Below are 26,018 nucleotides of genomic sequence, written 5' to 3' on the forward strand. Positions count from 1 at the left end.
CTACTTTGGTTACCCAACATCGAGGACTGGCCCAGCTTGGTAGGAATATGTATAAAAATATGTATAAAAATATTGAATATGGGAAACGTATTGCTTTTGTAAAGTCTGAGCAGACAGCATTGTGCCCGTGGCGTCAGCCTCAATTCATCCAGAGCTTGTGTACATTATTCGTCCCGAATGACAGCACCAAAGAGCCCAACAATGACGGAAGGCTGTACTGTATCTGCAGGAAGAAGTGCGCTCATTGTCTGGTGACATCTCACTGCCAGCACATTCCTGGCACTATCCTGCTCGGCACCATTTAACGCCTTCTTTTCAAGAGATAAACAAAAATACATCAACTGTGATGGATGTGTCCACCTCTGGAGAAGACTTGGTTCTGGGTTGTTAAGACATACATTCATTTTTACTTCCTTAGGGTAACAAAGTAATACATGTGTTGTCTTCTAGAAACAAACTAGCCTTTCTTTTGGTAATATTGCCTTGCAAAAATTATTTTTTTTCTATGGAATCTAAAAATTTTGACCAGTGTTTGTTTTAAAATAAATAGTTTTACCATAAATAGTGTCTGTTTTTACTATGATTTGTCCTGTTTTAAATCACACAACAATTATGCTTCTATTGAAAATGTGTTTTGCCAATTTAACCACCTCCCGTCCGGCCGTTGTATATAAATGGCCGGAGGGTGGCAGTGCAGGGGCGGGTGTCCGTTTATAAACGGCCTCCCCGCACCCTGCTTGTCTGCGCTCCCTCCGGACACAGTGGAACACCGATCGTCGGACGGGACCTCTGTACGAGGTCCCGATCATGTGATTGCTGACTGGCCAATCAGTTATCACATGCAAAGTAGAAAGCAAGATGTCACTTGTGACATCATTGCTTACTACGTGTGAAATCTGTGAATGATCACAGAGGTCACATGGTACAAGGCTATTCACAACAACCTTGTACCATGTGACAAGCTGTGACCAATCACAGCTCACTCAGTAGTTCTCAATGGCTGCAAGAATACAGCCAGAGAGGAGAAATGATTGCTTTTACATCCTTTATGGGAAAAAAATGATTGCTTTTACATCCTTTATGGGGGAAAAAAAAAATCTTCATCATCCCCCACAAGTAGTACAGTGTCACCATGGTGATACTGTACTGCAAGGGTGACAGTATGTAAAAATAAAAATAATAAATAGAAAATATAAAAAAAATGTAAAGAAAATGTTTAAAAATTATAATTTTGGTTATAAACTAATTTGGGTTATTTTTGGTTTACTAAAAATATAACGGAATAAATTTTGGCCAAGATTTATGATGAAATACTATTTATTTGCAAAATTTTATAAGAAAAACAATTTTTTAATTTACATAGCAAAAAAAATTTAAATCCCAGTGGAGAATAAATACCACCAAAATAAAGCTTTATCTGTCTCAAAAAAATGCTAAAAAATTCATATGGGTACAGTGTTGCATGACCGCGCAATTGTGATAGCACTGAAAGCTGAAAATTGGCCTGGACAGGAAGGGGGTAAGAGTGTCCGGACTGGAAGTGGTTAAAAAAGTACTTTATAGTGGAATTCCAGTCAATAGAAAAGATTGTTATACTTACCTACTCTGAAACCACTCCGGTCCGGTCTCCAGTGGCGGCTTTTGTGTGCAGGAGAAAGAGGAGAGAGCCAACAACGGCTGGGAAATGCCAGGTAGAGGACATCACCCATAGACCTACTATGGGACATTTGTTGTTGGCTGCCTCTCCTGCACAGGAGCCACCATTGACAGCTCAGCCTGGGATTGGAGCGGAGCGGCCTCAGAATAGGTAAATAGAGTGATCTTTTCTTTCCAGGGTTAGACAGAATAGCATTCAGATACATTGGGTTATGCTGCCGTCAAGCGGTTAGACACCCTCATACAAAAGCTGTAAGAACAGCTTAATATATTCCCTCCCACTCCCAGCATGCCTCAGTTTGGGAAAAAAAGCAATAGAAGGAGTGGATTATAGAAATAGAGGGTAGGGACTTTAATTTCCTCCAAGAAAAGGAATTTTAAAAAAAATTCTATTTGTATATGCATTGTACACAGTGAGGACTCCATTTTGATCAGCAGGGGATCTGTCCACTGATGGGATGACACATCCATCTTTGCCTATTTTCTGCAGAGTGGACAACAACAGAGGCACTATGCTCTACGGGCAGCCAGAAGTAATCAGACACCGCAGTACATTTACACCCGACTACCCTTTGATCTGATCCACCTAAACAGAAGAGGATGGCTTCCAGCTGTAAATGGACAGTCTGTTTACACCCACCGGTCCATAAGGGTGAATGGACCTTCCGTTCAGGTCCGTCTGAAAAACTGACAGTCAGACCTGGTCGAATTCGCCATGTGAAAGGGGCCTACTGGACACAGAATGAAGTATTCAGGTACATTGGGATGTTCAACAGTATTCCAAATGAGTGATGGGCAACACAGAAAGCAAACACTAACACATCCATAAAAACCAACAGATTAACAGAGAGGTCTCAACAGAGTCTACAGAGCCATCTGGAGAGCCTTACCACTGAATGTCCACCTGATGAATATTAAACTGTATCTATGGTCAAAATTTTAAATTGTGTACTTAAGTCCACATTAGAATATAATGATTTCTAGCATAGTCCTACTAATCTGAATGATCTTGAAGTTCAAAAACTTACTTGAAAAATACCACGCATCAATAATTTACTAACAGACATAGACTGGATGTCACACCACTTCCTCAAACTCTACCCAAAACTGAGCTCATATTTCCTCCCCTACGTGCCCCTTCCCCTGATTTCTCAGTCCAGATCACTGGCTCAACTATCAACCCATCCCCCCATGACAGGGTGTTAATTGCTATCCTTGACTCTGAATGATCCTTTCGGCCCCACATCCAATGTCCAAAGCCTGCCGCCTCAACCTCCCCAACATCTCCAAAATACGCCCCTTCCCAACCAATGATAATACAAAACTCCTAGTCCACTCCCTGATCATCTCTCGCCTTGACCACTGAAACTCCTCATTGGATTGCCTTTACATAGATTATCCCCCCTCCAGTCCATCATGAATGTTGCTGCCATACTCATCCTCCTTACCAACCATTCTGTGTCTACAACTCCTCTCTGCCGATCCCCCCCCACTGGCTTCCACTCACCCAATTAACTATATTAAAAATACTATCAACTTCTTAGAAAGCAATCCACAACTCTGCCCCCAGCTACACCACTAACCTAGTCTCAAAATACCAACCTATTCGTTCTCTTCATTCCTCCCAAGACCTCGTGCTCTCTAGTTCCCATGTCACCTCTTCCCATGCTAGGCTCCAAGACTTTACCTGAGTCTCTCCCAATCTATGGAACTCCCTACTCCAATTTGTCCCACTATCTCCTAACTCTGTCCACTTTTAGGCGATCCCTAAAAAAACCCTCTCTTCAGAGAAGCCTACCTCACCTCTACCAAACAACTGTATTTTCATTATCTCGATCAGCTCACCCCCCTCTCACAGCTGTTACCTCATGTATCACTTTACCCTGCCTTTTAGATTGTAAGCTCTAATGAGCAGGGCCCTCTGATTCCTCCTGTACTGAATTGTATTGTAACTGTACTGTCTTCCCTCCCGTTGTACAGCACTGTGCAAACTGTTGGCACTATATAAATCTTGTATTATAATAATCAATTGTAATTCTTTTACAATGCTGATGTTATAAAATGAAAGCGTATTCTGTGACTTTATATCTTCTTCAACAAACATAAACAGAAGACCAAATGGCAGCCTTGTAAATCTAAGAAACTGATGCCTGTTGCTAAAAAGCCTAAGAATCATGGACTGATCTTGTGGAATGCCCTTTGACTGGGAAATATGGAACCTTGTCCTTAAAGCGGAGTTCCAGTTGCATTGAAAAAAAAATAAAAGTCAGCAGCTACAAACACTGTAGCTACTGACTTAAAAAAACAGCCACTCATCTGTCCCTCGATCCTGTGGTGTCTGCCCCACAGCCCGTTTCACCGGCCGTCCTGTATTCCAGGCGCTGGCATCTTTAGTGTGGGCCCCCAGCTGTGACAGCTTGCAGCTTCACAGCTGGGAGCTCACTGCGCATGCGTGAGTAGCGCTGCACTTTCTGAATGGTCCTATAGTCTCCTGGGACCTGTCACATGTCCCAGAAGACTACGGGGGGGGCAACTTCTGCTTCCGATCGCCGAGGAAGTGTAAGCGGGTCAATTTCAGGTACCCGCTCCCCCTCCGCTCACCCAAAGGTGCCAATCCTTAATAGGGAGTGGGGGACCAATCCTTAAGGTGGATTTTCCCCTTTTGGGTGGAGCTCCGTTTTAAGTCTATAGGCCTAAATGATGAGGTATAAAATTCACTTGGAAAAAGTAGAACAAAAAGCAGGCTGTCCCCTACAGGGACCTTCAGGAATGGCAAACAGAGCCATACAGTCTATGGGGAGATGGAGCCAAGAAATAGACTCGTACAGCGTGTGCTACATCCAGACAATGGAGGAAAATCTCCTTGGGGTATCATAGAGCAGGACAAAGAGAAGGGAGAACATGTTCTAATTAAGGGGAAAGGAGGAAACCACTCTGAGTAACAAGGCCATCAGCCTCAAGACAACCTTGTCCCTATGTAGGAGAAGAAAGGGTTCTTTACAGGTTTAGGCTGCCAACACAGAAGGCGTCTTGCAGAGGTGATAGCCAGGAGGAAGGGAACTGTGAGAGTAAAAATAGACAGAAGAATATCCCTGAGAGGTCAAAGGGCACTTTCTGAAGAACCAGGTTGAGATCTCACAGTGTCACTGGGGGATGTACAGAGGAAATAATGTGAGCAATGTAAGCAACACCATGAACAAAGGTCTTCACTAAGGAATCAGAGACAAGTGGTCTTTTAAAAAGCACTGTTAAAGCGTCATGAAAACAGCTGGTGTAACTGCAATGCAAGCTGGAGTTTGTTAGAGCATTTAAATATACTAGTGCCCCCGACATTACTCTCCCCCCAGACTGACATTGCTGCTGTCCAAAAGGTGCCCCTGTGCTACTTCATCCAAAGTAGGGACACCAATACAGGAGGTGTGTTACTTGCCAAATCACCAGGTGAAAACAGGGGAAAAAAGTCTAAAAAAGAAAACTAATGCATCAATCGCATCTAATGATTGGTAAGCTGCAATATATTACATTTTTTGGGTATGGGGTTTTATATTGCTTTAAGGCTCAAATTTGTCCTTTGATGGTGCTCAATGCCAAATGCTAATCCAAAACAAGATTGGAGGAAAGACAGGATTCATTGCACGGGGTACTTTCTAGGATGGAATATCCTTGCCTCCCACCAAGTATGCGTTTCAGGTGTGATGGTGCACTTTGAAAGAAGTCAATTTCCTTACTAACCGCTACGTATCCGCCACCCCCCTCTGCCAATCCCTCTACTGGCTTCCGATTGCCCAACACATAAAATTCTAATTCTTAACATTGACGTACAAAGCTGTTCATAACACTGCCCCAAACTGCATCACCGACCTGATATCCATCTACCACCCAAAACGCACTCTCCGCTCCTCACAAGACCTCCTACTCTCTAGTTCCCTGGTCTCCTCCTCCCATGCCTGTCTCCAGGACTTCTCCAGGGCTTCCCCATCCTCTGGAACTCACTACACCAATCCATCAGACTATCACCTACTCTCCTCACCTTTAGGGGCACCCTGAAAACCCATCTCTTCAGAGAAGCCTACCCCACCCTCACCTAACTGCCGATCTCCTCCACTCTTCCCACCACTCCATCCCCCACAGCTATTTCCTCCTGTACCACTCTCCCCTCCCTCCTAGATTGTAAGCTCCAAGGAGCAGGGCCCTCGAACCCCTCGTGTATTGTATTGTATTGTTACTGTACTGTCTCGTGTACTGTCTCCCATTATAATGTACAGCACTGAGCAAACTGTTGGCGCTATATAAATACTGTATAATAATAATAATTTCCAAGCTTTTAAAACTGTGGGAATAACAGACTGGGATAGGTCCCTATGCCTCAAGACCTGGGCTTTTACAACCAGACTATTAAACCCAGCAAGCAAGAGGCAGAGTGATAATAATGCTCCTTGGGACAGAAGATCTGGATGATCTGGGAGTGCACATGGAAAGTCTTCCAGGAGTCTGAGTACTACATTTGCCTGGACTAGTTTGGTGTAATGAGAATCACAGGAATGCACTCTATCTTGATCCTGTGGGGTAGATAAGGAAGGAGTTTCAGAGAAGGAATGATGTAGGTTAGATTAAACTATCCCATGGAGTCACCTGGGCATCCGCTGTAAAGGATAAAGGATTGCTGGTCTTGAAAACAATCCAGCTCAGTTTGTTGTACTTGGAAACCAGAAGGTCCATGTCCAGCATCCCCCTGTGATAGGCGTCTTAATACACCTCAGGGTGAAGATACTGCTCTCTGGAGTCCAGACATTGAGGCAAAGTCCGCCTGTCAGTTTCCATGACTGAAATGTGCAGTGTACGGGGCTGAAATCCAACGTTTTGCCAAAGCTTCTCTTTGAACTGTGAGACCTCTGGTTCCAATAGTTGGTGCAAGTCACTGATTGAATTCTGGTTGGAGGACCCAGCAGTCGAGGAGTTCAGCGTTAAAAACTAAATGAATTGCTGAGCTCCGGAATACTGATTTGGAGATATGCATCCTCTGGTGACCACATACCGTGCACCAAGACAGAATAAAGAACTGCTCACCAGCACTACAAAGTGGCATCTGTTGTGGAGATTTTTCAAAACAAATGGAAAGAAGGATTTCCTGAGTCCAACACTGGACTTGTGACCCACCTCGCCACAGTAAGCCCAATTTTGTGGGTCAGGTGAATGCAGTGGTCCAGAGACTGAGCCTACCTGTCAAAATGTTGAGTTGCAATGGCCTGGACATAAGGAACTGCCTCTTAGGAGGCCACCATAAAGCCCAGAACCATCATGCAAACGCAGAGTGTTAGTTGGCTCCTGGACTGTATCTGAGCATGGGAGAAGAGAGTTTGGAGTGTGTCCTGTCAAAAGAAAATGTGAAGGCTGTATCCAAGACCAGGCCCAGATACTTCAAGCAATGAGGCAGTTCCAGCACTGGTTTTGGAGATTTAGGAAGCTCTATAGGGTCTGGAAATTCTAAAAGATGTTGGCTATTACAGACAGTACCAGTTCTCCCAAATATCTAGAAATCCCAGGATGCCTAGAAAGCAAATAAGAGCAAGAACAGGTGCTAGCACTTTGAAGAAAACCTGAGATACAGTGGACTGACTAGGGGAGGGCAACAAAATGATAATTCTGCATCCCACTGCAAAATGAAGGTAGCGTTGATCCAGCATGAGAATGGAGATGTGCCAGTAAGCATCCTTGATGTCCATGGAGACTAAGTCTCCCAGATAGATGGAAGCAACAACCAACTTGGCAGATTCCGTGTAGATTTTTATACCTGGAGAAAGACATGTTCAGCATCTTGGGATCCAGTCTGAAATAGACGCCTCTGTTGACTTTAAGAACAATGAACAAGTTTGAATAAACTCCCTGGAGTCTTCACCTTTCCCAGAACAATGGCTGTGCCAGAGCAGTGTGGAGGATTGCCAATTCTTATGGGAATGTCAGTAAATTGAATAATATTAAGCAGGGTGGAGAAATTCCAGCTGTAGCCTTTGGATACAATGAGAAAGGCAGGAGAGGAGGTGAGCAGTGTATACAGATAGGCTCCCTCACTTGCAGCCGATACGTCATTGCCGGTCTTTAAATGCAATTTCCGGCTTTTTTCTTCCTTCACTATAGCTCTCACATGGAGCTGTCATATGCCCCACCGATAAAATAAAGGGGCGGGATCAGGGGCGGACTGACAACTCATGGGGCCCCTGGGCAATAGGGGATCATGGGACCCCAGTGTACTTGCCCAAACTCAAAAAAGCCTATGAAAAAGGTACCAGGGACATCTCTTGGGGCCCCCTACTGACCCCGGGCCCTCGGGCAGTGCCCGAGTTTCCAAATGGTCAGTCTGCCCCTGGGCGGGATCACCCAGTGACCCCACCGCTTTGTTTACTTTAGCACCGGGGTGAATGACAGTTCCTTCTCAGAGCTACCGTATTTTTCGCTCCATAAGACGTGCCTAGGTTTTAGAGGAGAAAAACAAGAAAAAAAATATTCTGAACCAATGGACTGCAGACACAGTACAGGGGATGACCAGAGACTGCGGACACAGTACAGGGGATGACCAGAGACTGCGCACACAGTACAGGGGATGACCAGAGACTGCGAATATAGTAAGGGGGATGACCAGAGACTGCGGACACAGTACGGGGGATGACCAGAGACTGCGGACACAGTACAGGAGATGACCAGAGACTACAGACACAGTACAGGGGATGACCAGAGACTGCGGACACAGTACAGGGGATGACCAGAGACTGCGGACACAGTACAGGGGATGACCAGAGACTGCGGACACAGCACAGGGGATGACCAGAGACTGCGGACACAGTACAGGGGATGACCAGAGACTGCGGACACAGTACAGGGGATGACCAGAGACTGCGGACACAGTACAGGGGATGACCAGAGACTGCGGACACAGTACAGGGGATGACCAGAGACTGCGAATATAGTAAGGGGGGGTGACCAGAGACTGCGGACACAGTACGGGGGATGACCAGAGACTGCGGACACAGTACAGGAGATGACCAGAGACTGCGGACACAGTACAGGAGATGACCAGAGACTACAGACACAGCACAGGGGATGACCAGAGACTGCGCACACAGTACAGGGGATGACCAGAGACTGCGGACACAGTACAGGGGATGACCAGAGACTGCGGACACAGTACAGGGGATGACCAGAGACTGCGGACACAGTACAGGGGATGACCAGAGACTGCGGACACAGTACAGGGGATGACCAGAGACTGCGGACACAGTACAGGGGATGACCAGAGACTGCGGACACAGTAAAGGGGATGACCAGAGACTGCGGACACAGTACAGGGGATGACCAGAGACTGCGGACACAGTACAGGGGATGACCAGAGACTGCGGACACAGTACAGGGGATGACCAGAGACTGCGGACACAGTACAGGGGATGACCAGAGACTACAGACACAGTACAGGGGATGACCAGAGACTGCGGACACAGTACAGGAGATGACCAGAGACTGCGGACACAGTACAGGGATGACCAGAGACTGCGGATACAGTAGAGGGGATGACCAGAGACTGCGGACACAGTACAGGGGATGACCAGAGACTGCGGACACAGTACAGGGGATGATCAGAGACTGCGGACCTTTGGGGAGGGAGGGGGAGCGGGTACCTGAATTTGACAGGTACCCGCTCCCACTTCCGCGGAGTTGTCCATCCTTCTTCTTCCCGCAGCGGCTTCTGTGACTGCCCACTGTGCATGTGCGAGAAGCGCTGCGCTTTGTGAATGGCCCGGAGCCTTCTGGGACCTGTCATGTGTCCCAGAAGATGCCGGACCATTCACAAAGCGCAGCGCTTCTCGCGCATGCGCAGTGGGCACCCGGCTGTCACAGAAGCCGCCGCGGGAAGACTGCAGCGCTGGAGCGAGGAACAGGTAAGGTCCTGCAGGAGAGAAGAACTGAGCGGCCGGCCCGATATTCCGACATGGTGGCGGCAAAAATACCGGTACTGGCCGCTTTACATTCGCTCCATAAGACGCACTGACATTTTCCCCCATAAGCGAGTCTTATGGAGCGAAAAATACGGTATATAGTGAAGAAAAAAAAAGCCGGCAATTGCATTTAAAAACTGGCAATGACATTTAGCGGCAGCAAGTGAGGGAGCCTCTCTGTATACACTGCTCCTCTCCTACCCCATTCCCCCTACAAAGAGGACCTGTCACTTATATGCTATCACACAGGAGATTATTGGTCTCCTATGTGATGGCAATAAAATCAGAGGTTAAAAAAAAAACACACATTAAAAGTAAAAAAAAATAACAAAAAAAATAAATAAAATGTAGGTCTCCCCACCCCCACATATGCAGACATTTTGGTTTCGGTTTTCAGCCAAATGCATCCTGAATTTTTTATTTCGGTTTGGGCACCAGAATTCTCATTTCAGTGCACCACTACTCCTCAGGACAGATCCAGGATCCCACATCAAACCAGACACCCAGGGGCTGATTTACTAAAACTAGAGAGCGCACTATCAGGTGTCGCTGTGCATGGTAGCCAATCAGCTTCCAACTTGTACAATTAAGCTTTGACAAAAAAAAAACCCTAGAAGCTAATTGATTTGACTGCAGAAATGCACCTGATTTTGCACATCAACCTTCCCCCCCCCCCCCCCCCCCAGGGTCTGGCAGATGGACATGGCAGCAATGACTGGTTAAAGCAAGGCCTATGAAGTAAAATAAGGCCTTGGAAAGAGTCTTTAGCCTTTCATCCACAAGGTCTTCTCTACACGGACAGTCAGTGTCTCCTTAGGACAGGAAATGGTTGGGGCCACAACAGGGATGCTCGTTTTTTTCTTTTATTAATCTTCTTAATTTTCTTTAATCCTCAACATGGCATTGCTGGGCAGAGCGTTTAGGAGGAACAAAGCCTTCACTTGGAGTAGGTCAATCACAACCATCTGGAAAAGTCTTACCACGCTTGGGACTTTTAAGAGCTTTAGGTATATTTATTTATTTCAGGTACTTATATAGCACCATCAATTTACGCATTTATTTACATATATATTGTACATTCACATCAGTCCCTAACCCTCAATGAGCGTACAATCTAAGGTCCCTAACTTACATTCATACATACACATACTAGGGCCAATTTAGACAGGATCCAATTAACCTACCAGCATGTCTTTGGAGTGTGGGAGGAAACCGGAGCACCCAGAGGAAACCCACGCAAGCACAGGGAGAACATGCAAACTCCATGCAGGAGGCGCCATGGTCGGGAATCGAACCCATGACCCATTTACTGCAAGACAGAGGTATAGAAGTAACAAAAGTAGCTCCAAGTCTAGGCATGTGCAGCCTGTGCCAAAAATGAGCGATAATGTCTGCAGATTGAGACTCCTCCATGTACCAACTTCTCCAATAGGTACAGTCCTCCTCATCCTCAGCTAACTGTACAGAAGCAGCTGCAGGGAAATCCGAGATGGACTCCGAGGATGGCATGGCAGCACGCTTGCAGTCCCTGCATTCTTATTCAGCTATCATGGCCCTTTTCCACACAAACACAGAAACAGTAGCAGAGAATTCCTCTATAGATAACACAGAGGAGGGAGCCACCACTGAAGGCATTAAAGTGATTCTAAAAGTTTGGGGTTTTTTTAAAGAAAAAATAAACATGTCTATACTTACCTGCTGCGCATAGTGGTTTTCCACAGGGCAGCCTGGATCCTCCTCTTCTTGGTTCCCCCGCCGGCAATCCTGGCCCTTCCCTTCTATCGGGTGCCCCCACAGCAAGTAGTTTATTTGGGGGCACTCGCTGCCCCGGGCGCCCATTCACACATGGAGCCACAGCTCAGCCCCACCCTCTCTCTCTTCTCATTGTCTGTGACTGACAGCAGTGGGAGCCAATGCACATCACTGGATCGAGAGGGAACTTAGGTGAGAATTGGGGGGGGGTTAACAGAGAAGGTTTTTTTCCCTTCATGCATAGAATACTATTATACTCAGTAAGGATCTAGCTATAATATATACACTCAGCCCAGCTCCAGCTATAGTATATGTAGTGTCAGATAGTGGACACATACCGCTCAACATTAAAATAAGAATATTGTTAGGCACTTTAGTGTAACTCCGTTTTTATTGAGTAAAACAATAAAAAAAATTAAAACTCTCTGGGTGATCTATGTACAGTATACCATAGCTGTTTGTTTCACCATGTCCTTGACAGACTGACTCATGAATGAGAGGGTCTGTATGTCACTATACCAACCTGGTGAAACTTCAGTGTTTGGATGAGGAAAGCTGCAGTGTCGGCATCCCTTTAAGAAGTAGATAACACTTGGAATGTCAGCTTTGATGAGATACCTCCTATTACAGGGAAGGCCAAATATGATTATATTAGAGTGAATGTCTGGGAGAAATCAGTGAGCCAATAACAGAAGCAGGAAATGACATTTCTGGGGGCAGTCCACATATCAGTGGGGTACAGGATGTCTCCAGGCTGCCATACTGCATTGAATTTATTTGACAGTCTTAGAAAATTGCAATACTGACCCCTTTAAAGATGGCCGCCGAGCCATCTTTAAAGGGGTCAGTATTGCAAACATTTTTTGTAACTGATATATGATGCATACTGCCCTATGTTTGTTTTATGCTTTAATAAATTTTTCCTGAAATACTACACTATTGGGCACCTGTTCTTTGAGCTCCTATGCGAGCTATTACATCTGCAGGAAATCCCTGTGATATCCAGTATCCAGAGAAGGGAGCCCTTTCCAAAGCAGAATACCTGTCTATCCTAAGGGGGACCTCTGGACCAGGCAGATTCTCACTACTCTCCAATGCTTGATGATCAGAGAGGCAGCCCACCTATCATTTATTACTACATGCGCTGTTAATATGCGCTTCCGGTGAGTGCGCATTTCTGCTATTTTGGTCGGCTGTTTATACCAGCATTTGAAGTACTGAGATACCTGCCTTATAAGGGTCTATTGCTATTCGTTGAACTTTTATATATTTATTGATGGAATTTATTATTTTTTGTTTCTGGAACCTGGAGACCATTCCACCAACGATCAGCAGATGGCTGGTGCCATGCAGGTCTCCTGCACACCTGTCAGTATATCTGCTTGCCCGTATAGGATGTACAGGCAAGCAGATACACTGACAGGAAGAATCAATGAACTACCACAGTGCTCCACAGTGCCATGGTAGTTTATTGCGAACTACAAGCCCACAGCCGCTAAGGCTGTCAGAACTTGTAGTGTTCTCATTCACAGAACACTGTAAATGAGTAAATGGACATATTCTCCAGCACACCATGGATCTCCAATATTGTCCAAAAAGGTTTTTATTGCAAAAAGATCACATCACAAAAGAAAGTGCAACGTTTCGGAGCCACGCAGGACCCCTTCATCAGGCATGTGACCATATTCCTGATGAAGGGGTCCTGCGTGGCTCCGAAACGTTGCACTTTCTTATGTGATCTTTTTGCAATAAAAACCTTTTTGGACCATATTGGAGATCCATGGTGTGCTGGAGAATATGTCCCTTTACCTATGATGTTTCTAGTCCCAGCTGTTGCTACAGCACACAATACGTGGAGCCCCACGCAGCAACGTTTTTTAAAAATTATGACAGCTGGCAGGGGGAGAAGATCCCCCGCTATCTGTCACAACGGGAATTGGGGGTATGGAGGCATGGTCTATTCGTAACATGTTACACCCTGAATATTGGTGTGACATGCAACATATTCCGAAAGGTGAACTTATCCTTTAATCTGATTAAAGTGACTGTAAAGGCAAAAAGGTGTTCACCTTAATACATTCTTTGCATTGAAGCAGTAATAAATCTCCCCAAAAAATTGGGTTCCTTGCAGGTTTATGCCACAATGTGCTAGAATGCACCACATTGCACAGGAACCATGGGTTCCTGAAGCTGTCAGTCAAATACAGTCAGGAGGGAGTGGCCGGGGGGGGGGGGGGGTCTTGAGACACACGGTGTCTATAGACACACACAGCGCAGCTCAGGAGAGAGCCTACGGGTCTGCCCCCAGAGCAAGTTGCTTCATTTGGGGGCAGACACAAAAGAGGAGAAGCCAAGATCACTGAGATAACACCCCAGAAGAGGAGTTTTGGGGCCGCTCTTTCCATTGCACACAGCAGGTGAGTATAGCAGGGAGAACCATACCAGCCTTTACAACCTGGAGTAACAAGTTCTATGATATACCAATATTCTATAAGTAAAAATCTAAAGTTTAGTCAAAAATAAAAGCAAACCCTTCCCATCTTCCATTCCCTTCATAACACATTACACAATCATATGACCAAATCCCATCATGTTTATGGAGGGGATGGAAATGGCAACATGTCCACAACTGTCAGTCCGGGTTCACACTGGTGTGGGTGGTGCGGCTCGCCTTTGCCCGGGCACAGCAGCCATTCATCTGAAGCGCAGGGAAAAAGTACCGGACCATTTTTAAGAAATGGGACCCCAAAGGACCGTATGTTGCTTGGACATCACGTGGTTTTACACAGTTTACAATGCCTGAGGGTGCCCTTAAGAGTTAATGGCACCCCCCTCTCCCCCCCCCCCCCCGCGCATCTACCAAAGAGCAGCACATTTTGCTGTGAATCAGGGGGGGAAGGCTTGCGAATCAGGGGGGGAATGCCTGCAAATCAGGGGGGAATGCCTGTGAATTGGGGGGGAAGGCTTGCGAATCAGGGGGGGAATGCCTGCAAATCAGGTGGGAATGCCTGTGAATTGGGGGGGAAGGCTTGTGAGTCGGGGGGGGGGGGTGTCTGCAATTAGCATGCATTCCCCCAATCGACATGTGTGTGAACCTAGACTTAGACTTACAGGACAACACTCCCCCCCCCATCCCCTTATTGGTTATTGAGGTTCAATAGCCAGATAGAGGGGGATTACTGGGGTACAATAGAGGGGCAGAGGGTGGTTATTGGGGTGCAACAGGGAGGGGTTATTGGGTACAGAGGGGTGTTATTGGGGTACATTAGAAGGACAAAGGGAGGATTATTGGAGCACAATGTTGGCGAGGGGTATAATAAAAGGCAGAGAAGGAAATGGGGGTACAATAGAGGGTATTACTGAGGTACAATGAAGGACAGAGTGTTATTGGGGAATGACAGAGGGATAGAGGAAATTATTAGGGTATAATAAAGGAAGAGGGAATTTTTGGGGTCCAATAGAAAAAAAGGGGGAATTATTGGAGTACAATAGAGGGGCATAGGGCAGAGAGGGTTAATGGGGTACAATAGAAGGGAGATTGTTGGGGTACACTGAAAGCCAGTGGGGGATTGGGGTACATTATAGGCAGAGGAGGGAATGGAGGTACAACAGAGGCATGGCAGGGAATTACTGGGGTGCAACAAAGAACAGAAAGGGTGTATTATAGGTAGAAGTAGCATTATTGGGGTGTGTAATAGGCAGAGGATGGATTGTTTGGGTGTGTTATAGATTTATGATTATTGGGGTGTATGATGGACTATCAAGGTGTATTATAGACAGGAGAGGAAATATCGGGGTGTATGATGGATTATTGAGGTGTATTATAGTCCTGACAGGGCTTAAGATTTATTAATCGGGGTGTACTGTAGGAAGCAGAGGGTATAATATAAATGGGAGATGGATTATTGAGGTGTATTCGTGGCAGAGGATGGATTATTGGGGTGTATGATAGATTATTGGGGTGGATTATAGGCAGGGATGTATTGGGGTATATAAAGCATTATTGGGGTGTACTATAGGCAGAAGATAGATTATCTAGATGTATTATAGGGGTGGATTATTGGGGTGTATGATGGATTATTGAGGTGTATTATATTCCAGACAGAAGAGGGTTATTTGGGTGTATTATAGGTGTAGGATGGATTATTGGGCTGTATTATAAGTGGAGGATTAATTATCGGGGGGTGAATTACTGGGGTGTATTATGGGGGGGGGGGACTGCTTTTCGGAGTGCATGATGGATTACTCAGGTGTATTATAGGTGGGGGTGGATTATTGTGGTTTATGATTATTGGGGTGAACTGTAGGAAGTGGAGGGATTATTGGGGTGAATTATAGATGGGAGAGGGATTATTGGGGTCTATTATTGGCAGAGGATGGATTATAGGGGTGTATGATGGATTATTGGGGTGCACTATAGGCAGGGGATGGATTGTTGGGGTGTATTATATACAGGGGATGGATTACTGGGGTGTAATATATACAGGGGATGGATTGTTGGGTTGTATGATGGATTGTTGGGGTGTACAATAGGTGGGGTATGGATTATTGGGGTGTATGCTGGATTATTGGTGTTTCCATCCCCCACCTATAATACATCCCAATCATCCATCCCCCACTTATATAACAGGTGGGGGTTGGATGATTGGGGTGTATTATAGGCAGAGGGTGGGTTTATGGGGTGTATGGTGGATTGTTGAGGTGTATTATAGGCAGGAGTGGATTACTGGTGTGTATTATGGGCAGGAGATGGAATATAGGGGTGTATTATAGGTAGGGGGTGGATTATTTGGGGGTTTTATATGCAGAGGGTGGGTTATTGGGGTGTGTGGATTATTGGGGTATATTATAGGCAGAGGATGGATTATTGGGGTGATTATTATAGGCAGAGGGTGAATTATTGGGGTGTATTATAGGCAGAGGATGGATTATCGGGATGTAGGATAGGCAGAGGGTTGATTTTTGGGGTGTAGGCTAAGCAGAGGGTGGATTACTGGGGTGTATGATAGGCAGATGGTGGATTATTGGGGTGTATGATAGGCAGGGGGTGTATTATTTGGGTGATCGGGGTGTATGATAGGCAGAGGGTGAATTATTGGGGTGTATGTTGGATTATCGGGGTGTATGATAGGCAGAGGGTGGATTCATGGAGTGTATGATAGGCAGAGGGTGGATTATTGGGGTGTATGGTGGATTATCGGGGTGTATGATAGGCAGAGAGTGGATTATTGGGGTGTATGGTGGATTATCGGGGTGTATGATAGGCAGAGGGTGGATTATTGGGGGGTGTGGTGGATTATCAGGGTGTATTATAGGCAGAGGGAGGATTATTGGGGTGTATGGTGGATTATCAGGGTGTATGATAGGCAGAGGGTGGATTATTGGGGTGTATGACGGATTATTGGGGTGTATGATAGGCAGAGGGTGGATTATTGGGGTGTAGGGTGGATTATTGGGGTGTATGATAGGCAGAGGGTGGATTATTGGGGTGTATGGTAGATAGGGGTGGTTTATTGGGGTGTATGGTGGATTATCGGGGTGTATAATAGGCAGAGAGTGGATTATTGGGGTGTATAGTGGATTATCGGGGTGTATGATAGGCAGAGAGTGGATTATTGGGGTGTATGGTGGATTATCAGGGTGTATGATAGGCAGAGGGAGGATTATTGGGGTGTATGATAGGCAGGGGGTGTATTATTTGGGTGTATGATCGGGGTGTATGATAGGCAAAGGGTGGATTCATGGAGTGTATGATAGGCAGACGGTGGATTATTGGGGTGCATGGTGGATTATCGGGGTGTATGATAGGCAGAGGGTGGATTATTGGTTTGTATGGTGGATTATCGGGGTGTATGATAGGCAGAGGGTGGATTATTGGGGTGTATGGTGGATTATCAGGGTGTATGATAGGCAGAGGGTGGATTATTGGGGTGTAGGGTGGATTATTGGGGTGTATGATAGGCAGAGGATGGATTATTGGGGTGTAGGGTGGATTATTGGGGTGTACAATAGGCAGAGGGTAGATTATTGGGGTGTATGATAGATGGGGGTTGTTTATTGGGGTGCATGGGGGATTATCGGGGTGTATGATAGGCAGAGAGTGGATTATTGGGGTGTATAGTGAATTATTGGGATGTATGATAGGCAGAGAGTGGATTATTGGGGTGTATGATAGATGGGGGTGGTTTATTGGGGTGCATGGTGGATTATCGGGGTGTATGATAGACAGAGAGTGGATTATTGGGGTGTATGGTGGATTATCGGGATGTATGATAGACAGAGTGGATTATTGGGGTGTATGGTGGATTATCGGGGTGTATGATAGACAGAGAGTGGATTATTGGGGTGTATGGTGGATTATCGGGGTGTATGATAGACAGAGAGTGGATTATTGGGGTGTATGGTGGATTATCGGGATGTATGATAGACAGAGAGTGGATTATTGGGGTGTATGGTGGATTATCGGGGTGTATGATAGACAGAGAGTGGATTATTGGGGTGTATGGTGGATTATCGGGATGTATGATAGGCATAGGGTGGATTATCGGGGTGTATGATAGGCATAGGGTGGATTATCGGGGTGTATGATAGGCAGAGGGTGGATTATCGGGGTGTAGGGTGGATTATCGGGGTGTAGGGTGGATTATCGGGGTGTACACTAGTCTATTCCAGGCGGAGGTGGTTATCGGGGTACAATAGACGGACGGCGGAGGGTTGCGGAGAACAATGGAGGAGATCAGAGGGAAGGAGAAGCAGAGACAACACAGAGATGCCGTAACCGGGTAGAACGGGACATTCTCCCTCAATCACCCGGCGGTGGGAGGAGTCAGAGCCCGGTACTCACCCCGCAATAGGAGGAAAAGAAGCCCCGAAACTCTCCGCGCCGCCATCTTCTGCCCCGAGGATGTACTAAGCTCCGCCCACCCCTGTCCATTGGTCTACCATTCCCAACATCTAACGGTATTCAGGGATGAAGGTTTTTTTCTCCCTCTGCTGGTCTCTTCGAGGTATTACACCTCCCTCTGTTTCCTATACACAGCTATAGACTCCTATGATCACCCCCTGCTGGTCGATGTTTAGTGTTGCAGCCTTATTTATCTCCAATATGTCCCCTTACTGCTTACTGTGCTGCCACCTGCTGGTCATCTTTCAGTATGACATCTTCTGTTTTTCTTCTATGTAAGGCAATTCTAGAACTAGTTTGTGGGTTGAGCAGCAAAGAGGAAAAAGTTTTCACAACAATCTGGGAATAAGAAAAAAAAATTTTTCCCACACATTACAGTTGTAACAGCATGGGATGGGCCACATGATCAGACAGTGATTAAAGGGTAACTCACTTTCACAGAGAAAATATAAAAAATTATTAACAAATTACATAGCAAATAGAATTGCTATAAAAGTCATGTTGTAATTTAACCCTTTTGCTGCCAGAACTGTTCTTGTATTTGTTTACAAATGTTTGAAAAATAATTATAGACCTGAAGATTACCTAAGACCCCCAAAACGTTATTATTATTATTAGAATATTATACAGGATTTATATAGCGCCAACAGTTTTCGCAGCACTTTACAATATAAGGGGGATAGTACAATTACAATACAGTTTAATACAGAAGGAATTGGAAGGCCTGCTCATGGAGCTTACAATCTAAAGGGAGGGGGAGGTGGTACAAAAGGTAATAGCTGTGGGGGATGATATTATGGAGGTGGCTCAAGTACAGTTCTTTGGTGGAGGTGGGTTAGGCTTCCCTGAATAAATGAGTTTTCAGGGAACGTCTAAAGGCGGACAGGGTAGGAGCTAACCAGACAAACTGGGGCAGATTGTTCCAGAGGATTGGAGAGGCTCTGGAGAAGTCCTGGAGGCCAAAGTGGGAGGAGGTAACAAGGGAGCTGGAGAGCAGGAGGTCTTGGAAGGAGCAGAGAGGACAGTTTGGTCGATATCTGCGGATGAGTTTGGCGATGTAGCTAGGGGCGATGTTGTGGATGGCTTTGTATGTTGTGGTTAGTATTCAGAATTTTATATGTTGGGCTAGTGCAAGCCAGTGAAGAGATTGGCAGAGAAGGGATTGGTTAGTAAGGTGTGTTAGTTTAGCAGCAGCATTCATAATAGACTGAAGGTAGCCTGTGTAGTTGTAGGCCGGTGATGAGGGAGTTGCAGTAGTCAAGGTGTGAAATAACCAAAGAGTGAATAAGCTGTTTTGCGGTGTCGTTAGGAAGGATCGAATTCTGGAAATGTTGCACAGGTTGAGGCGGCAAGATTTAGTCAGTGATTGGATGTGGGGGCTGAAGGAGAACTCAGAGTCTAGGATTACGACTAGCACCCTGGCATGTGAGGAAGAACCTATGGTTGTACCGTTGATCTCAACGGTAAATTCATGAAGAGGGGATCGGGGAAGAAGAAATATTACAAGCTCAGTTTTAGAAAGATTGAGTTTGAGGAAGTGGTGTGACATCCATACGAATATGTCGCTAAGTAAATTTGTGATCTGTAAGGAGATTGAGGGGGTGAGTTGAGAAGTGGAGAGATAGATCTGGGTGTCATCAGCATAGAGGTGGTATTGGCAGCCATGGGAGATTATCAACTGGCCCAGGGAAGAGGTATAGAGAGAGAAGAGGAAGAGCCCCAAGGACAGAGCCTTGAAGTACCCCAACAGAAAGAGGAAGAGGAGCAGAGGAGATAGTATTGTATGTGACACTAAAAGTGCCCTGAGATAGATAGGAAGAAAACCAGGAAAGAGCAGAGTCACGGAGGCCAAGGGAGTGGAGTTTACTGAGAGGGAATGGTTGATCAACTGTGTCAAAGGCAGCAGGAAGTTCTAAGAGTATGAGTATGGAGTACTGGCCATTGGTTTTAGTAGTTAGTAGGTCATTGGTGAGTTTTAATAGGGCAGTTTCAGTGGAATGTTGTGAGCTGAAGACTGTAGGGAATTGAGAATGTTGTTGTCAATGAGGTAGCAACTCATATGGTTGTGGACAAGGTGTTCAAGAAGCTTGGAGGCAAACGGGAGTAGGGAGATGGGCCTTAAGTTATATATTTTCTGAAAGTGGAGACCCTATAGAATAAAATAGTGGTAGCTGCAATGTTTTATGTCACACAATATTAGTGACATGGTTTAGGAAATGCAAAGTTTTAGCAAATAACACACTAAAGTTCATTTTATTGCACACACAGTTTTACCCAATTTTTTGTAAAATATAAAAGAAGGGATTGAGGTGAGCAAATAGATACCCAACATGTCAAACCTTAAAATTGCTTGCACCCATAAAATGGTGACAAATATCAGCATCCTATATTTTCCAGAAGTGATGCTTTAAAATCCCCTACAGGTCATCAGTTTAGTTTTAACCATGAATAATGAGCCTAGAATAGGTGCCCTCAATAGGAGCATTTACATTTGCATGTGCATGTATGTGGGGGTGTTCAAGATTTTTTTTGGGGGGGGAGGGGGTTAATTGCTGGAGTAGATTTTTTTAAAAACTTTTTTACACTATTTTTTCAAATAAAGTTTTTTTTTTTTCATTTTTTTGTGACAGGTTCTTGTTAATGAAACATCAAAATTCTAAAAGACCATGCTGGTCCCAGGTCCACCAATGGACACATAGAGCTTGGGAAACATGGGGCACATGTGGGGGCAATAAGCAGTTACCAAAGTGTGTGGAAGCGGCAGCTGCCGGGAGTGTGTTTAAAATTCCCAAATCCACTGACATAGTTTCTAGATTGGTGGCAGAAAAAGGGTTAATGTTATTAAAGACAACCTTTCCTTTTCAATCTGCAGCACTGTAATTTCTATAAAACGCAATGGAATATGGCAACCTGGAGGCGTTCTGTAAAGAGTTGGTGAACATAACTTCCCTACAAATGTCTAAACCAAAAGAAGAATAATGGGATTTTAGCAGTGCTGAAAGCCTCCCCTCAGAAAAAGCTCATAAAAACTTAATCACAAAAGAAGTTTTTAATATAAGATAATAAAATATCTTGGGGAATAATCCCCTAAAAGCATATATAAAGAAAAAGCAGCTCAGCCACCCCTGACAACATCTTTTTCCCCCCAACATAATATGGATCATATAATGTCTCATACAGATGAATTGTAAAACCAAGGAAATCATAAAAGGGGTAGAAGAGGGTGCACCCCCTGAACCCCTGAAGAAGCAATATGCGAAACACGTTTGGTCAACATCCAGTACATCATTCTGCTCTTCTCCCCCCTTTATGGTTTCCTTGGTTTTGCAATTCATCTGAATTGAAACATTATATGATCCATATTGTGTGCGGGGGAAGGCGATGTTGGCAGGGGTGGCTGAGCTGCTTTTTCATGTATATGCTTTTAGGGGATTATTTCCAAGATATTTTAATATATTATAATAAAAACATCTTTTATGATTAAGTTTTATGAGTTTTTTCTGAGGGGAGGCTTTTGGCACCATTAAAATCTCATTATTATTCTTTTGGTTTATACTATATACTGTATATTATTGGGATGAGGAGCCAAGTTTGTCAGCTGGACCCATTGTTATTTTTCTTTTCCTAAAAATGTAATTTCCTGCATTGTGTGATTGACTCACTGGTTTTCCCAGATGTCTGCACTAAGATACAAGTCAGATTTTAGGCACCCCCTGCAATAGAAATGTAAGAAATGGTGAAATACTCCCAAGGTTTAAGCACTTATAAAAGGATGCAGACACTGCAGCTTTCCTTAGAATTCAGAAAGTGCATCAGCTGATTATAATGAACCAGACCTTACCATTTAGAATGAGTAATAGCTATTTCTTCACAGCAACAAAAGTTAGGAATCTGATACAAAGTTCACCAAAAACCCTGTAATGTATACAGATCACCCAGAGGGGATTGTTGCTTTTTCTTCTCAGTAAAAGTCATGTTACTCTTTAACTGTAAATGCAATTTGCTAAACAGTTTCAAAGTTGGAATCAATAATGCAAAAGAATGCAAACACCATGCATACACTGCAGACTAATACAAAACAGATTTGCAGGGGCGGACTGACAACTCATGGGGCCCCCAGGCAATAGGGGATCATGGGGCCCCTGCGTCCTTGCCCAAAAATCGAAAAAGGTACCAGGGGCATCTCATGGGGTCCCCTACTGACCCCGGCCCCCCGAGTTTCCAAATGGTCAGTCCGCCCCTGCAGATTTGGAACGCCACACAAACATGTCTCACTGACTCTTTCTAGCAATGTCTCTTTGGCTGAATTGGGGTAACATGTGGCTGGGCAGCATAGCACTGTTTCTATAACAGCAGACAGTCAAGTTGAGGATCACTAGTTTAGTAAAATAGTACAGAACACAAACTTGTGCATATGCTCATAACCAGCGTCAGTGAAATCCAGGGTAGCTCTGGTAACAGAGGCAAACAGCTGGAGGGATCCTGTGATGCTCAGCCCATTGCCTAGGTCAGGAAATATAGTGTCAGGAAGCCCATAGCTGTGTGCATGCATCAATGTGCAGATGGAGGACTTTCACCACTAGCCAACGCACTTCAGTGCATCTGTGTGCTTCCGCATGTGACTGCGCACATATCTGTGAGCAATGGCATACGTCCAAACCTATGGATGGTGACAAAAACACTGCCTATTTAAAGGAAGTGCTGATGTCTGGTAATTGCTGGATGTTCTTTAGCTCCCCTGAGATCTGTGTTCCTACTCCGGCTGACTGATCTCCCGTTGCTGACCCAGCTTGTCCCTGACCTTATTCTGTGAATTCTGAATACCGACCATGGCTTGTCTCTGACCACACTCTGCCTGCTTTCCTGGTACTGACCCCGGCCTTCTGCTTGACTACACTTTCACCTGCCTATCTGTGTATAATGCAATAAATAATTTTGCGCTAGTATATATGAATATATAAAAGTTCAAATCATAAGTCCAGAATAAAAATACCAATACCACAAAAAAATGTGCAAAAAACTTTTGTGCAAAGAAAGTGTCTAAATATAAAAAAACACCACCAAAAAACCTTGATAATATGATGGCAGGTCATCCATAGATATATTTTCAGAAACAAAATTCTGCAGCCCACCGATCCTCATAGAGCAAATAGCAAAATAAAAGAAGCTTTTCAAATTATCGAAAATCCACTTCTCCAAAAGACAGAAACCACCTTCAATTGTATCCAAGGAGGAAGATGCCAGGCACTCGAGAAAAACAGAGAGACTTCATGGTGCAATATTATAAAAGCCAATTCCTTTATTAGGTACTCATTGCACTTACTCAAGAGGTGTCCCAGCCGACACCAGCATCAACAGCATAGCAGCAATCACATAAAAACGAGCCTAGCTACTCAGCACATGCGCAGTAGCTGGCAGCCAAACGTAATGACGTCACATCAATCAAGCTCCGCCCTACGCGTTTCGTCATCGACGTCCTCACGGAGCGGACGTGATCCGCTCTATTGGATAGAACCTATATGGTTATGACACATGTCTTTATATTTATTACATGTGACACTATATACCTATGGTATAATTTTTGTGTACACCTCCTTTGGGAAGTGTTAACCTATGTGCCAGTGCTACAAAGACTTTAGACTTTAGTGGTCATTGTCTTTGCAGCACATCTATCCAGACCGGTCTTGGTGTTATTTTATATGGTTTTAGGTCTGTGTGTATTGTCTCATACTGAGGTGATGGTAAACCAGGGCGATTGCCCATATGTCAAATATTTATATGTAATAAAGAATAATTTTTGGAAATTTTTCTGAGTATCACATTCTGTTCATAATGTAGCCGCTTTCTGTGAATTCCTTTTCACAAACCCTTCTTTTTTGTATCCATCAAGCAGAGCCCCTTGGTCAGTCAATAAGAACAGAAGCGATTTGGTCTCCATTGCCTGGCAACAGAGTTGTAGGCTGTGCCAAGCGGCAGGGACCAGAACAGGAGCATGGGCCACAGATTCAAGGTATGAGGATAAGAGGAGTCACTCCACTGGATCTGCAGTACTTTGCTAGCAGTTGCAGTGGTGCTCTCCACAATAGCTGGGTATTTTGGAGAAGCTGTATGCTATTGGCTGTGAGCATAGGGAGTAAAAGGGCAAAGAGTGGCACAGTTGCCAGAAGTCCAATCCAGGGAAGCTCACAGCTTCACATCTAAAGGAAGATGTGACTGTGAAGTGCTCATGCAGACAGAAAGGATGTTCACTAAGGAGAAGCAGTCTGCAGAGTAGTTGGCAGAAATACTGGAGTACAAGAAAAGCTACTAGTATGATCTTGGACAGACGGTGGCTGGCAGCCATGAAAACAGGAAACAGGAGGCAGGCTGAGGTCTCACCAAAAAGTTGGTAGAGATAAGCTATGGTCAGGAACTAGCTGAGGGCACACCAGGGATCAGCAGAGATACAGTTGCAAGAAAAAGTATGTGAACCCCTTGGGATTACGTGGAGTTTTGCATGAATTGGGTATAAAATGTGCTCTGAACGTCATCTAAGTCACAACAATAGAAGAACACAGTCTGCTGAACATAATACTACACAAACATTAGATGTTGCCATGGTTTAATTGCACATAACATGTAAACATTCACAGTGCAGGGAGGAAAAAATATGTGAGGCCCTAGCTTAATGACTTCTCCCAGAGCTAATTGGAACCAGGAGTGAGCCAACCTTGACTCCAATCAGTGTGATGATATTGGATGTGTTGCTGACAGCTGTCCTGCCCTTAAACAACACACACCTGTTTTGGGTTTACTGGTTTCAAGAAGCACTGTCTGATGTGAACCATGCCACGCAGAAAAGAGCTCTCAGAAGACCTACGATCAAGAATTGTTGACTTGCATGAAGCTGGAAAGGGTGACAAAAGTATCTCCAAAAGCCTTGATGTTCATGAGTCCACGGTAAGACAGACTGTCTACAAATGGAGAAAGTTTAGCACTGTTGCTACTCTCCCTAGGCGTGGTCGTCCTGTAAAAATGACTGCAAGAGCACAGCGCAGAATGCTGCATGAGGTAAAGAAGAGTCCCAGAATGTCAGCTAAAGACCTACAGAAATCTCTGGCACATGCTAACATTTTTGTTGACACATCTACAATAAGGAAAACATTAAACAAGAATGGAGTACATGGGAGGGCACCACGGAGGAAGCCATTGATGTCCAAAAAGAATATTGCAGCACGTTTGAAGTTTGCAAAAGAGCACCTGGATGTTCCACAGCACTACTGGCAAAATATACTGTGGACAGATGAAACCAAGATTGAGTTGTTTGGGAAGAACACACAACACTATTTGTGGAGAAAAAAAGGCCCAGCACACCAACATCAAAACCTCATCCCCACTGTAAAACATGGCGGAGGGAGCATCATGGTTTGGAGCTGCTTTGCTGCCTCAGGGCCTGGACGGATTGTTGTCATTGATGGGAAAATGAATTCCAGAGTTTATCAAGGCATTTTGCAGGAAAACGTACGACCATCTGTCCGCCAACTGAAGCTCCGCAGAGGATGGGTAATGCAACAGGACAATGACCCAAAGCATACAAGTAATTCAACAAAACAATGGCTGCTACAGCACAGAATACGCCTTCTGGAGTGGCCCAGTCAGAGTCCTGACCTCAACCCGATTGAAATGCTGTGGCATGACCTTAAGAGAGCGATTCACACCAGACATCCCAAGAATATTGCTAC

At 45.0% G+C, this 26,018-nt stretch overlaps 1 protein-coding gene across 1 annotated transcript in view; it reads right to left on the bottom strand.

Moving 5' to 3' along the window:
• The window catches only part of JAM3 (junctional adhesion molecule 3), a 77,413-nt gene extending 59,106 nt beyond the window's left edge, over nucleotides 1–18,307 (bottom strand). Inside the window, exon 1 of the mRNA XM_089688892.1 lies at nucleotides 18,238–18,307. Coding sequence (XP_089545018.1) covers nucleotides 18,238–18,283 — 46 coding nt within the window. The 5' untranslated portion in view covers nucleotides 18,284–18,307. The remainder of the gene's footprint in view (nucleotides 1–18,237) is intronic.
• Between the last annotated feature and the right edge of the window lie 7,711 nt (nucleotides 18,308–26,018).

The sequence above is a fragment of the Staurois parvus genome, unplaced genomic scaffold (assembly GCF_062004578.1).
Source record: "Staurois parvus isolate SC_StPar_1 unplaced genomic scaffold, SC_StPar_1.0 ptg000458l, whole genome shotgun sequence".
In the NCBI taxonomy this organism is placed as follows: Eukaryota; Metazoa; Chordata; class Amphibia; order Anura; family Ranidae; genus Staurois; species Staurois parvus.